Here is a 12,390-nt window from a genome sequence, read left to right on the forward strand (position 1 = left end):
GATATGGTGTAGGGGAGGACTTTGTAGAGTAGGGCAGATGGTTGGACTCGATGATCCCAAGGGTCTCTTCCAACCTGAATGATTCTATGACTCTATGATTCTTCTGCTGGAAGGCGTTTCGGTGTTACTGATACGGCGTGTAAGAAGGAATCTCACAAACACCAACAACGTGCCTAGATAATTCCTGCTGTTAATGGCGTTCAAAATCCTGCTTCCGTCCCCCAAACTGAATTCCACCCCTTGCAGCCCATGAGGCAGGTTGTTAAGTTTTGAGCGGTGGTTTGCACTGATCAAATAAGCCACTTCCAGGATTAGAGAGGACTGCAGCCAGCAGCCTACCTACCACAAGTGATCTTTCCAGGACCATGCAAAAGAAACAACCTCGGGTGCCTCAGTAGCAGGGGGCTGATGACATCTTTCTGTCACACGCCAGAGAGGACTGAGTGTCCCCAAGAGCACTGAGCACATCTCCAGAGCTGGGGGGAAAAAGCAGAGCTTTGTGGCATCCCTTAAAGTCTGGAAGAGCTCAGTGCACATGGAGCAGACTCCAAGGGATGTCACGAGGGACCACTGCCAGGCACAGACTTATCACATTCATAATGAATACAGGTGTCTCCACCGTTCTCACTGTGGTTTTCGGTGGGGTAATGCCTCTGGCCAGCAGCTTGCAAGGTTGGGGTGGTCAGGGTGTGCGTGGACACAGGAGGACAGAGGGATGGGGAAGTCCTGGAGCTGGTCTAGGGGCAGCTGGGAGAGAGCCAGCTGCTTGAGCAGCCACAGGAGGCCTCTCACCACCAGCATCATCCTCATTTCTGAGTTATTGGAGTGATGCTGAGGTGTGGCTCTCTCTGGCAACACCAGATTCATGGCCAGTAGAGCTGGGCCCTTAGCATTGGCCATGTCCTTAAGCAGCTTACGGAGCAGGGACTGTGTTAGGCTGTGTGCCAAAATCCATGGAACTGAGAGAAAACCCCTCTTAGGTCTTGGATTAGGCTTTGGTTGCCTCACCAGCCCTTTCCAGCAGTGTTTTTGCCTGCTGTTTCTACTCCTTGTCCTGCTGGTCAGTGGGATCTAGGTCACGGTGCCTTCTCCAGACTCCTAAGGGTACCTGGAGTCAAAAGAATAAAAAGTGGTCAGGTTGGGTTTTTTTTTTTTTTCCCGTTTTGGAAAACATCGGTGTGCATATGTTTTTATACCTGTGTAAAAATTAATTTACACAGAATATAGCAGACTAATGGCAAACTGAATCTAAACTTTATAAAGAAAATGACCACTTTTGCATGAGGGGACATGCTTGAATGTGGTTTTGATTTTCTCTTGAGTATCAGCAGAGCAATAGATGGAATTAAGGCATTTTCTATGCCAACAGGGGGCTGCTCAGTTGCAGGTCTCAGTCTTGAGATGAAATAACTCTGCTTTTCTGTAAAACACGTAGATGGCAACTATCAGTCACCAGTTAAATGCAAGTAACTGCTTTTCTCCTGGTCTTGCAGCATAAGGTCAACACCAGTGAGTCTGATGGCAAACAGTCTGAATAGGTGCCATGTGTCTTGTTTGCTTGCTGGTTTGGATCTTTGCCCTGTTTAACTGGTTCTCTCTATGACAGTAGCTCTTGATTTTGTTCACACTCATTTCGAGGTGCAGGGGGCCTGGTGTTCAAAGGTGCAGATCTCAGTGAGCTTTGTTTCTGCGAGCTAATATTTGTGAAAATTTATATCTAGAAGCACAATTATTCACCACCTTGTGTCCTCTGTGGTCATTTACCAGGTATAAATTGTAAGTAAGTCCACAAGGCAGAAGAAATAGCATTTGTAATTCACACTCTGTAAGTTTAACTGATTACCCAGGGTTTGACACAATGCAAAATTAAACTTGAGCTGTCTTCAGTAGATGTTGGAAAGGACCACATTTCAGTTCCCTGAGGAGAATACAGAAAGGTGCAACTAAGAGCTGTGTCCCGGAGAGACCCCACATAATTTTCCCCATGTTTTCATACATCCCATGCATGGAGGCAGGAGCTGAACAAACCAGACCCTACAAATCCCACAGTCCCCACCCAACAAAGTCCCCTTTGGTTGACAGTAAAGCAGCAAGAAGAGCAAGCACCATGCTGCTCCCTTCACAGACCACCTAATCTCCAAGGCCAGGTGTAACAGGATGGTTTTGCCTCTTCCCTGCAGGTGATAGCCATATCTGATCATCGGCCCCACAGGCCCGAGAAGCTGCAGCCCCACCAGGGTGACCTCCTCCATGTGCTGTATGGTGAGGAGGAGGAGCGGGGCTTGGGCCATCTCCAGAGTGGGCAGCGGGGACCTTGCCCCACCAAGGGCACTGCCCAGCACGGTAAGTCTGCATAAATGGCTTCATTCCTCTGTGGCTTCAGAATGTTTTTAGATCATAGAATGGTTTGGGTTGGAAGCGACCTTCAAGCTTATCAAGCTCCAAATACCCTGCCCTGGGCAGGGACACCTCCCACCAGACCAGGGTGCTCCAAGCCCCATCCAGCCTGGCCTTGAACCCCTCCAGGGCTGGGGCAGCCACAGCTTCTCCGGGCAACCTCTTCCAGTGCCTCACTACCCTCACAGCAAAGAATTTCTTTCTAGTATCTCATCTAAATTTCCCCTCTTTCAGTTTAAAACCCTTCCTCCTTGTGCAATTGCTCCCTTCCCTGATCCAGAGTCCCTTCCCATCTCTCCTGGAGCCCCTTGAGGGACTGGAAGGGGCTCTAAGGTCTCTTTGGAGCCTTCTCTTTCTCCAGGCTTAACAACCCCAACTCTCTCAGTCTGTCCTCACAGCAGAGGGGCTCCAGCCCTCTTGTAATTGTCGTGGCCATCCGCTGGACCTGTTCCAATAGGTCCATGTCCTTCCTGTGCTGAGGACTCCAGAGCTGGATGCAGTGCTCCAGGTGGGGTCTCACCAGAGCAGAGTAGAGGGGCAGAATGCCCTCCCTTGCCCTCCTGCCCACGCTTCTTTTGATGCAGCCCAAGATGTTTTTGGCTGGCTCGTGTTGAGCTTCTCATCCACCAACACTCCCAGATGTTGCAGTCTTCCAGTTTGCAGCCAAGCAGGCACTTTCTTATGTACCTGGAAGATACTTCCATGCTTAAAATATCCAGTGGAATTAATAAGATAATGACCATGGCATTGCAGAGCTCTCTCTTTCTCTGGAGTCATAAACTCACTTTATTCAGTCATAGACGGTCCCTTTCCAAAGGCTGACAATATTTCAGAGATGATGGATTACATATTACTGAGTTTGCCTGAATCATCTTATTATATAAGATCTCTGCTTAGAACCTCCCAGAACATAATTATTTGGAATGAGATTTTCGATTCTGGATGTCAGCCACAGACCTGATTTTGGTTTTTTTTTTCAACAAGGACTTGTTTAGCATATTTGTGAGAACTCATGGAGGAAAAACAGAGTTTGCCAATGCAAAACCAAGGAACTGAGTAAACATAAATAAACTGGTCATTCAGCTCCTTCAACGCTGGTGTGTTGCGTTTGGAGGGTCGAAGCTGGAGCAGGGCCATGCAGTTTGGCAAGGCATGGCTTTTTAATCAAAAAATGCATCTTTTGCTCTGCATTAAAAAAGCACCCAGGTACACTCAAGTCATAAGCCTTTGAAAAAATCCCATACAGCATGTGTTTGGTTAAGACAATGGACATTTACCTGCTGAAAAGGGCTAAATCTGTAAAGCAGATACTACCATGAAGGTGGCACGTTCTTCACACCACTGGTCTGCAACCTCATTGCTCATCAGTCATCCCGTTGGAACACAGACCAGACAAGAGGAGGGCCTGGGAAGCTGGGAAGGAACAAAACTGAGCTTGGCACCGTAGGGAAAGATCTTAAACTGGGACCAGAGCCAAGAAATGGCTGAACAAAGAACTGGGGCTTTGGGGCTGGAGAGGGGAGAGGAGGAGGAGTGGCTGGGACCGGCCGTGCGGTAGTGGGTGGCAGAGGTGGCAGGGGAGAAAGGAGGAACTGCTGGTCTCTGCTGTCAGGGGAAACAGGGTGGAGGATGACAGATAGGTGGGAACAGGAGAAAAGGCACAGGAATCCAAAAAGAATGGAGGATGAAATAACTTTGGTCCAATTCTGGTATTCCATAACTTTTTAGTGCCTGACTTTACAGAGAGAGCATTTTAAGGGGAGGAAAGGAGAAGCGTTTGCAAATATTTGTGTGAAAATAGAAATAGGTCTTTGCTGTGATGTGCTGCAGTGTCTGGTTTCAGTACTCACTGCACTAATAATCCCTACACAGAGAACAGGGTGCCGTGAGAGAGTCCAGAAAGGTTTCTCCAGCTGTTTCTCAAGCTGGAGAGCCAGCATAACATGTGATGAAGTGAGGTATGTGTATGGACACGTATCATCTGTTTTCATTCATCTCTGTAAATGTGACCTCCACAAAAATTTCACCCTTAAAATCTTTAACTTTCTTACTGGAAAATAGTTGTGTCTGCAGAGCGTTCCAGGCTTGCTCCATAGGCAAGTAACGTTGAATGTTCAAAAGACTTCAGATTTGGTAAAGCACGACTTGAAATCTGGGTCATGGAGGGAACAGCTCAACTTCCAGAGGAAGTGAAAATTGTGTAAACAAGAGCCCAAATGAGGTCACCAGCACGCTTACTGCCAGCATCCGAAACCCTACGCGGGCATCAAAGCATAAGGAGAGGGCATTCCAGCGTGCAGGAAGGGGAGTAAGTGTAGTGGAAGGCCAGAAGAAGAAACCCTTGACCACACCCAAAGCTGCTCTTTGCTTCACAGGATGGATAGATTAAAAAAAATAATAATAATAATTGCATTTATTCTCCAGGAAGGAAGTACTCAGTTCCATACCAAATTTTTGTAGAAGTACTCATTTTGGAAACCCAGGGCATGTCAGAATAAGAGATGTGGAGCAACCCATGTCTCAGGCCTGGACATCCGTAGCACCTTCTGGAGGTGGAACTCACACCACACACCCAGCCACCACTGTCCTGAAGAGCACTTATGAACCTGAAGCCATGAGGACTTACTTTGGCTTACATATTTTGCTAAAACTTTGCCAGAACATTTTCTGTATCTAATAAGAAGAGGGACAAGCTGAAGGGAAGAGTCAGACAATATAAGAGGGAAAAAGAAAAAAAAAAAGTAAAAAATGTGGCCATTAGCTGAAGCATTGATGCCTGAAGCCACTTGCTGAATACTGTTAGTGCCTAATATGCAAGATGAGAGGAGGTAATTGAATTAAACTTTGATGTGAGGGATACAGTTAGGTACCTAATGGAATTACTGGCGGGGGGAGGGAGGCGGGGAGCAGGAAGAGAGAGGCTGGTTAAGATATTTATCATGGTCACATATTGCCCCCAGAAGGAGAAGACAGCTCTGATTGCTAACTCATGCTGGAGACAACACTGTAAGCAGCACCTTGGCTATTTGTGATGTTTGCTGTCATTATTTATATTCCACTGTGAATCATATTCTGTCTTCTGTCTTGGTCGATCTTGGTGTTTCTGTAGACACTTGCTCTTCAGTTACCTGAATGTCCTTTTGAAAAACAGCAGACAACCAAAAATGGCCAGGAACAGAAAGAAAGGAAAAAAAGAAAGGGGGAAAAAAAAAAAAAGGGGGGGAGGATTTGGCTCCATGAAAAAAAATCTGGCATCCCTCACTCATTTGTTTCCTCGGCACAACCAGCAGGAACATCAGTGAGCATTTCATCAAATCTGGTGGAACTACAGCCTGAATTTGGGTTCTGTCTGGGTTTAACAGCATGGAAGGAGGCTTTTAATACAACTGTGACAATGGGATAATTACTGATAATGCCGTGTTTCTTATGCTTTGCAGTGGGAATTACTGGGAGAGAGTCACCCAGATCCTGTAATCACCTGCTGGATGGAAAATCGCTGGTAAGTAAATACAAGCAAGACCAACTCCCACTGTCTGATGCATCTTCAAACCCAGTACCTGTCAGCATGTCCCACATTTACAGCCTGTCAGTCTGTCATGGTACATGCAGATTTCACAGTCTTCGTTAAGGCTTTGAGAAACGATTTATTCCAGAGGATCCTTAGCTGGGAGCAGAGACTGGCATAGAGTGGCTGCCCCTCAGGGAACCAAGAAGGGTTGTGGGGTGGAAACAGGCAGGTTCCTGTTCCAGATGCCCAGCCACCTGCAAGAGCTGGGAGGAATTAACCTCTTCTTTCTCAGGGAATTTCACAAATTGGGGGAAAAAAAAAATAAATTTCTGAAGTGGAACAAGCATCAAATAATTCATATTCTCCAGAATGCCATCCTGACACGATACATCATATGGAAAGCAAAAATATGTTCTGTAATGGTAGGACCAAAATGTTTTGGTTAAAAATGACTCAGCTCTACTAAAGCTTTTTCCCTTCCTTCTTTTTCTTACCAAAGAAAAAAACAATATAAAATTTCAAAGTCTATACATTTTATAAAAAATAGATTTTCAACCACGAAATAGTCCTTTGAGATGTTTCTGACCAATACCAGACCATGCTATAGAAACTTCATGGCTTCAAATGCTCTTGTGGATGGCTGCAATGTACTTCCTAGCTGGTAGCTGGGCTACGCTCAAGAAAAATAACTGTACGATATTGAAGGATGGTCAAAATTAATGGTATTCAGTGTAATGAAATTAATTGCACCTGCCAATAGTTAACCTGGTTAAATTTCAAAGGATACTTGCAAAAGTGATTTCAAGGATGCTTACAGAGGGCACCTGAATGTGTCCAGTCTCAGGTTAATCCCAGAAAAAATAACTCTAGACGGCTTAAGACCGGTTATAGTGGTGAAAATGATATGAAGAAATTTTTCAGTATTGCCAGTAAAATCAGTAAGTGTGTTTATGGCCTGAAATGACAAGCGCACGTCACAATTTGGGACATATTTTTCTATTTCTGGGCAACCCACAGGTTAGTTTACCGGCCAGGAGGATGAGCCGCTCTCAGTGGTCTGTTTATGGGAAGATGTGACTCAGTTCTGGCGGGCAGTATGTGATTGAATAAGGCAAGGAGGAAGTCGATGGTGAGGCACTTGTGGGGCTGTGGCAGAACCAGGGCAGGAACCAGGGCTTCCCCCACACCACAGAGCAGCACCCAGCAGAACTGGGAAACCTTTCTGAACACAGCTCAAGAAGCAAGGATGGCAGAGGCTCCCCAGCCAGTGGTAGTGGCCTGAGAAGAGCTGCAAGAGCTCAGTCTGCACAAGGCTTCGACTCCCTGGGGAGCTAGACATAAAAACTAGGGAATAAAGGGTTCTGCCAGACTCCCTCCTTTGATGGGAGGTGTAATTCTTGCTCATACGAGCCCTGTGCTGAGCTCAGTTGAGACCATTCATGTGAGCAATCGGAGTTTCTGTGGGTAAGAGTTGGGTAGTCAAATCCTTAGCCAGCCTGCTTTCTCTTGGTAAGAGATTTACTCTATAGAAACATAGAATTAGAATTGCCTGGGTTGAAAGGGACCTTTCAGATCATCGAGTCCAACCATCAACCTGACACTGACAAACCCATCACTAAACCATATCTCTAAGCACCATGTCTGCTTGGCTTTTAAATAGCTCCAGGGGTGGTGACTCAACCACTTCCCTGGGCAGCCCATTCTAATGCTTAATAACCCTTTCAGTGTGAAAATGTTTCCTAATATCCAATCTAAGCCTCCCCTGGTGCAACTTGAGGCCATTTCCTCTTGTCCTACTGCCTGTTCCTTGGAAGGAGACTGACCCCCATCCCTCTACAACCTCCTTTCAGCCTCTTTCCTCAGAGGAACCGGTGATCCTTACTCATCAGTGGTGTTTCCTAATGATGTCCCTTTTCCTCCCGCAGTTCCCATCATCACCAGTTGCCCATATCACAGCGAGAGGGGTGGCTGTCACAGACTCACCCGCTGGCGACAGCTCTTCGATGGAAGAGTAAGTCCCTTCCCACACCCCCAGCCAAACCCCTCAGGGCAGCATGTGGGGCACTGCAAGGCAGGGCAGGGGATGGGCCACCTCCACCACATCTCACCCTCTCACCACAAACACAGATCTGCAGATCTCCTCTGAATCACAGCTGTAACACCTCAGTGATTTACAGTAAAGCCATGCTGCTTGCTTCCCAAAGGCAGGGAGATATTGGCTAAAGGACATACTGATTGTATCATCAGCTGTGGCCATTTGTACAGCTGCCCCAGTGCCAGTCACAGCTCTGCTTTATCACTAGAAAGAAAAGCATCTAAATTCAAAATCAAGTGTTTTCCCCTTAGGGAACCTACAATCATAGAAGGGTTTGGGTTGGAAGGGTGAGTGTTTTCCCCTTAGGGAACCTATGATCATAGAGTGGTTTGGGTTGGAAGAGACCTTAAAGATCATTGAGTTCCAACCCCCCTGCCCTGGGCAGGGACACCTCCCACCAGACCAGGTTGCTCCAAGCCCCATCCAGCCTGGCCTTGAACCCCTCCAGGGATGGAGCAGTCACAGCTTCTCTGGGCAACCTGTTCCAGTGCCTCACCACCCTCACAGCAAAGAATTTCTTCCCGAGATCTCATCTCAGTCTCCCCTCTTTCAGTTTAAAACCCTTCCCCCTCATCCTATGGCTCCCCTCCCTGATCCAGAGTCCCTCCCCATCTCTCCTGGAGCCCCTTTAGGGACTGGAAGGGGCTCTAAGGTCTCTCCTGACACTTCTCCAGGCTGAGCAACCCCAACTCTCTGGCTCTAAGGTCTCTCTTGACACCTCCAGGCTGAGCAACCCCAACTCTCTCAGCCTGTCCTCATAGGAGAGGGGCTCCAGCCCTCTGATAACATTTGCCTTAAGGCAGTTTAGAAAATGTAATTAGATATTTTTTAAACAAAGCTTTATTGTCTTTAAGTGTAATTAAGGCACAACTTGACCACAGTTGCACTCATCAGTAGCCAGTGGACCCAGACAGGGATCCGGGTGATACTTGAGGTGCTGCTATTGCCAGCTGAGGGACAGCAACACGCTCATTGTCACAGTGTCCTCACACGTTGGTTTTCGGTGTCCAGTCATCAAAACCAGGGAAGAAAAGCCACAGTGATGGGTGTTTTATGTGTCTGTGCTTTATTTTCCAGCCACAGGCATCGCTGGAGGAAGACGGCAGAGTACGACCTGACCCTGCCACCAGGAGCAGAAGCTTCCCTACCGCTGACGGGAGGCAGCCTGTGCGGGACGCCCAGCCTCCTGAGGAAGATGTGGATGAAGCACAAGAAGAAGTCAGAGTACCTGGGGGCAACCAACAGTGCCTTTGAGGCGGACTGATAAGGCTCAGCATCACTTGGAAAGACAGGCGGGTCCTTTCCCCAGGACAAGGTGCTCTAGGATGGATGAGGGAACAGACACAGCACAGCTCACCCAGGAAAACGATGTCCTTTTGATTACTTGATGCCATTGCCTCAGAACGGTGGGAGAAAGGCCAGCTAAGGTAAAAATGGTGGACGTGACACAACTCCCTGGCCTTTCTTTGCTGCGATAGACTGAAATCCCATGTACCCACACTAGATGTACGTCTTGACTCAATGACGCTGAAACTCCTGCTGGCCCAGTCAACGTTTTACTCATCCTGTCTGACTCAGGGCGGGCTCACGACAAGAAGAACCTGCCACCAGGTTTGTGTCTTGCTGCACAGCAACAGGTCCATCGCAGAGTGCCACTAAGTCCCAGGGGTCTGCTCGTCGTGCACCGCTGCTCGTCCTCTTCCCCCTCCCATATCATGAGATAAAAACCACATCTTACGATATGCTTGGTTGAATGACACACACTAAACATCTTTTTTTTTTTTTTCTTCTTCCGTTTTGATATTTCAAGACAGGAGTAAAAGGTGCAAACATTGTCAAAGAAGGGGTGAGTCAGAACTGAGAAAATTTGCAAACACACATTTACCAAACTGTGCTGTGTGACAAGCGATTGGTGATTCAAAGGCTCCTGCCAGATCAAACCATGAGCAACTGGATAACCTCAGGAGGAACTTTCTTCCATAGAACCTGCTTGTGTGTCTACTGCTAGTAGACTTACTCCACAACTTACTCTCTACCTTAGTGGTACAGGAGAGCTCACCAACTGCACAAAATACCAGGAGGAAGGAAAATATGTCAGTGGTGCAAGTAGGTGACTAAACACAAGGTATTTGCATTTAGGAGACCTGTGCTTAAGAACAGATGGATTTAATGGAATTTGCTCCAAAATTTTTCCCCAAATTCTTTTCAAATTTAGAAATTGCTGGTCGTGGCCCCTTGGATTTTCCTCTCAGAAAAAAAAAAATCACAAAAATTGTTTCACCAGTGTTACAGATGAGATTATATTAGTCATGAATGGTACTTGCCTCCTATGAGTGCTCCCCTGGTTATTACAAAAGACTTTGGTTTGCCTAAGTACAGAACTTTAAATATAAAATTGGAGGAAGTATATCTCCTGTTGCTTGTGGTAATGATGATCTTCTCAAATTTAACTGCCAGTGCAGAAAAATAAAGGTCTTACTCTGGGACAGAAGCAGAGGAAAGAAGCTCCCACCTGACACTTGCTTGTCTGCAGGCAGGGTAGTAAAGCATAGCGAGATGCCCTCAGACACAGTGCCACAGAACTGAGGTGAGGAGGCTCCAGAGCCGTGAAGCCACCAAAGGTCTCAACCTTATGTCAGCAGCATTAACGGCGGTTACAGCTCCTTCTCCTCCTACCACAACCATCTGGGCAACTTCTGCATTTGGGGTACCTGCTGACTTCATCCACCGCTTCCATCTTCAACCTGGACTTAAGAAAAAGCATGTTCTGAATTTCTCTTACAGCAGAGGACTGAGGGAGCCTTGAATTACAACCTGGAGAGCTGCAGGCTTGAGCAGTTATCCTTGGTCAGGGTTCACCAGCTCAGAGGTACCAGGGGACCTTCTGGATAGGAGGGAAAGGCTGCTAAAGCAGCCAGGTCCTCTGGTCTTGGGGTGAGCAGGGTGGAGAGCACACAGGAAAGGTTCACAGCTTGACAGCCTGAGCAACCAACGTGGATGGAAAAAGCAACTGGAGCAACTGGAACTTTCCATGGGATGGGAAAGCAACTGGAGCAGCCCGGTAACATTACAGAGCAAGTGTCCCTGGTGGCTCTGAGGAGGGCAGCCGGGGACACCTCTGCGGGGCTTGACATGCTGGAGAAGGCAGTAGAATGAGGAAGGAAGTTCTCATTTAAAAATGAGATATGGCTTTTCACAGAACTAGAGCCAATTTAATCCAGAGTCTGCCAAGGAGGGGAGAGGCTCTAGCCCTTCATAAAATACCTCTGTCAGCCCTCGTGTCTAGCTGTCACGTCCATCACTGCTTCAGTCACAGGCTTCTCCTTAAGAGGTGCTCAACACCTCACAGAGGACAGCCTTGCAGCTAGAAATGACGCAGCCCTTTCCTTTATTCCTCACCAAGGGCAAAAATTCTTCTGTGGCCCAGCAGCCTGCCAGAGGGATAATTTCCACTCCTGCTTTTCTCTCCTTCTCCTGGGAAAGAAGAACACAGCTCCTTGTGTACCACACGCTGAGAAGCCCCAGCTGTTGGCAAAGCAAAGAGAAGAGGTGCTGGTGGCCCAGTAGTGACCATGTCTCACCAGTCACAGCAGAGCAACGCCAATGCCTGCTGAGGGCTACCCCCCTGAGCAGCACCAGAGAAGTTTTCTCACAGGGGCCCACCCCACCTTTAAATTGGACCCTGACACGTTGCGCCCGTGTAATAGCCTGACCCTGCCAACATCAGGTCCTCCAGGACTGAACCAAGCTGGAGCCACGGCCAGGATTTTTCCTGAAACTTTGTCTTTTACAAATAATTTTTTGTATATTCTTCACAACCAACTCTAGATCCCTTTCTGGTAGAAATCCCAGCAGAAGATAGACCTGGTAAATTCAGGGGGACTACCTTCCCACAGTCACTCAAGGAATAGGGACAATAGTGATCACCAGTTCCCTTTTTTGGCCGCGTTCCCTAAGCAAAGCAAAAAATAAAGAAGATGGACAGACACTGGGAAAAGCCCGTTTGCTGCAATTTGGGGTAATTAAGGCAGTGAGCACTTGTGGCACCTGACCTTGTAGCTAACGTGACCCGTAGAGCAGCCCACACACACTCCAGGGCGGCAAGAGTTTCGTCTGTTGAGAAAGCTGTATCGTAGTATTTCATGTGTTAATTAATAGCTTTAAGCAGTTTACGGATGGAGGTGAAGAGGAGATGATTCCTATTTCTAACTAATAATTGCCGTGTCTTGAAATGTGTATTTATGGTTTTCTTATTTATTTAATTTATAATTTGGTTCTACAAGAAAAGGAAAGATTTACAAGAAGTGTATTTAATTTCTCAGTATTTCAGCAACCACCGTGGAGATTTCTTGTATTGTAGTAGATAGCTATTTTACTGATTCAAATAAAA

At 47.1% G+C, this 12,390-nt stretch overlaps 1 protein-coding gene across 1 annotated transcript in view; it reads left to right on the forward strand.

Annotated features, from left to right (window-relative positions):
• LOC106886564 (chromosome unknown open reading frame, human C8orf46) overlaps positions 1–12,390 on the forward strand; it is a 22,462-nt gene extending 10,072 nt beyond the window's left edge. The window contains exons 3-6 of the mRNA XM_014939603.1: positions 2,181–2,343; positions 5,835–5,896; positions 7,831–7,916; positions 9,078–12,390. Coding sequence (XP_014795089.1) covers positions 2,181–2,343; positions 5,835–5,896; positions 7,831–7,916; positions 9,078–9,264 — 498 coding nt within the window. The 3' untranslated portion in view covers positions 9,265–12,390. The remainder of the gene's footprint in view (positions 1–2,180; positions 2,344–5,834; positions 5,897–7,830; positions 7,917–9,077) is intronic.

The sequence above is a fragment of the Calidris pugnax genome, unplaced genomic scaffold (genome assembly GCF_001431845.1).
Source record: "Calidris pugnax isolate Ruff unplaced genomic scaffold, ASM143184v1 scaffold5, whole genome shotgun sequence".
NCBI classification, from domain to species: domain Eukaryota; kingdom Metazoa; phylum Chordata; class Aves; order Charadriiformes; family Scolopacidae; genus Calidris; species Calidris pugnax.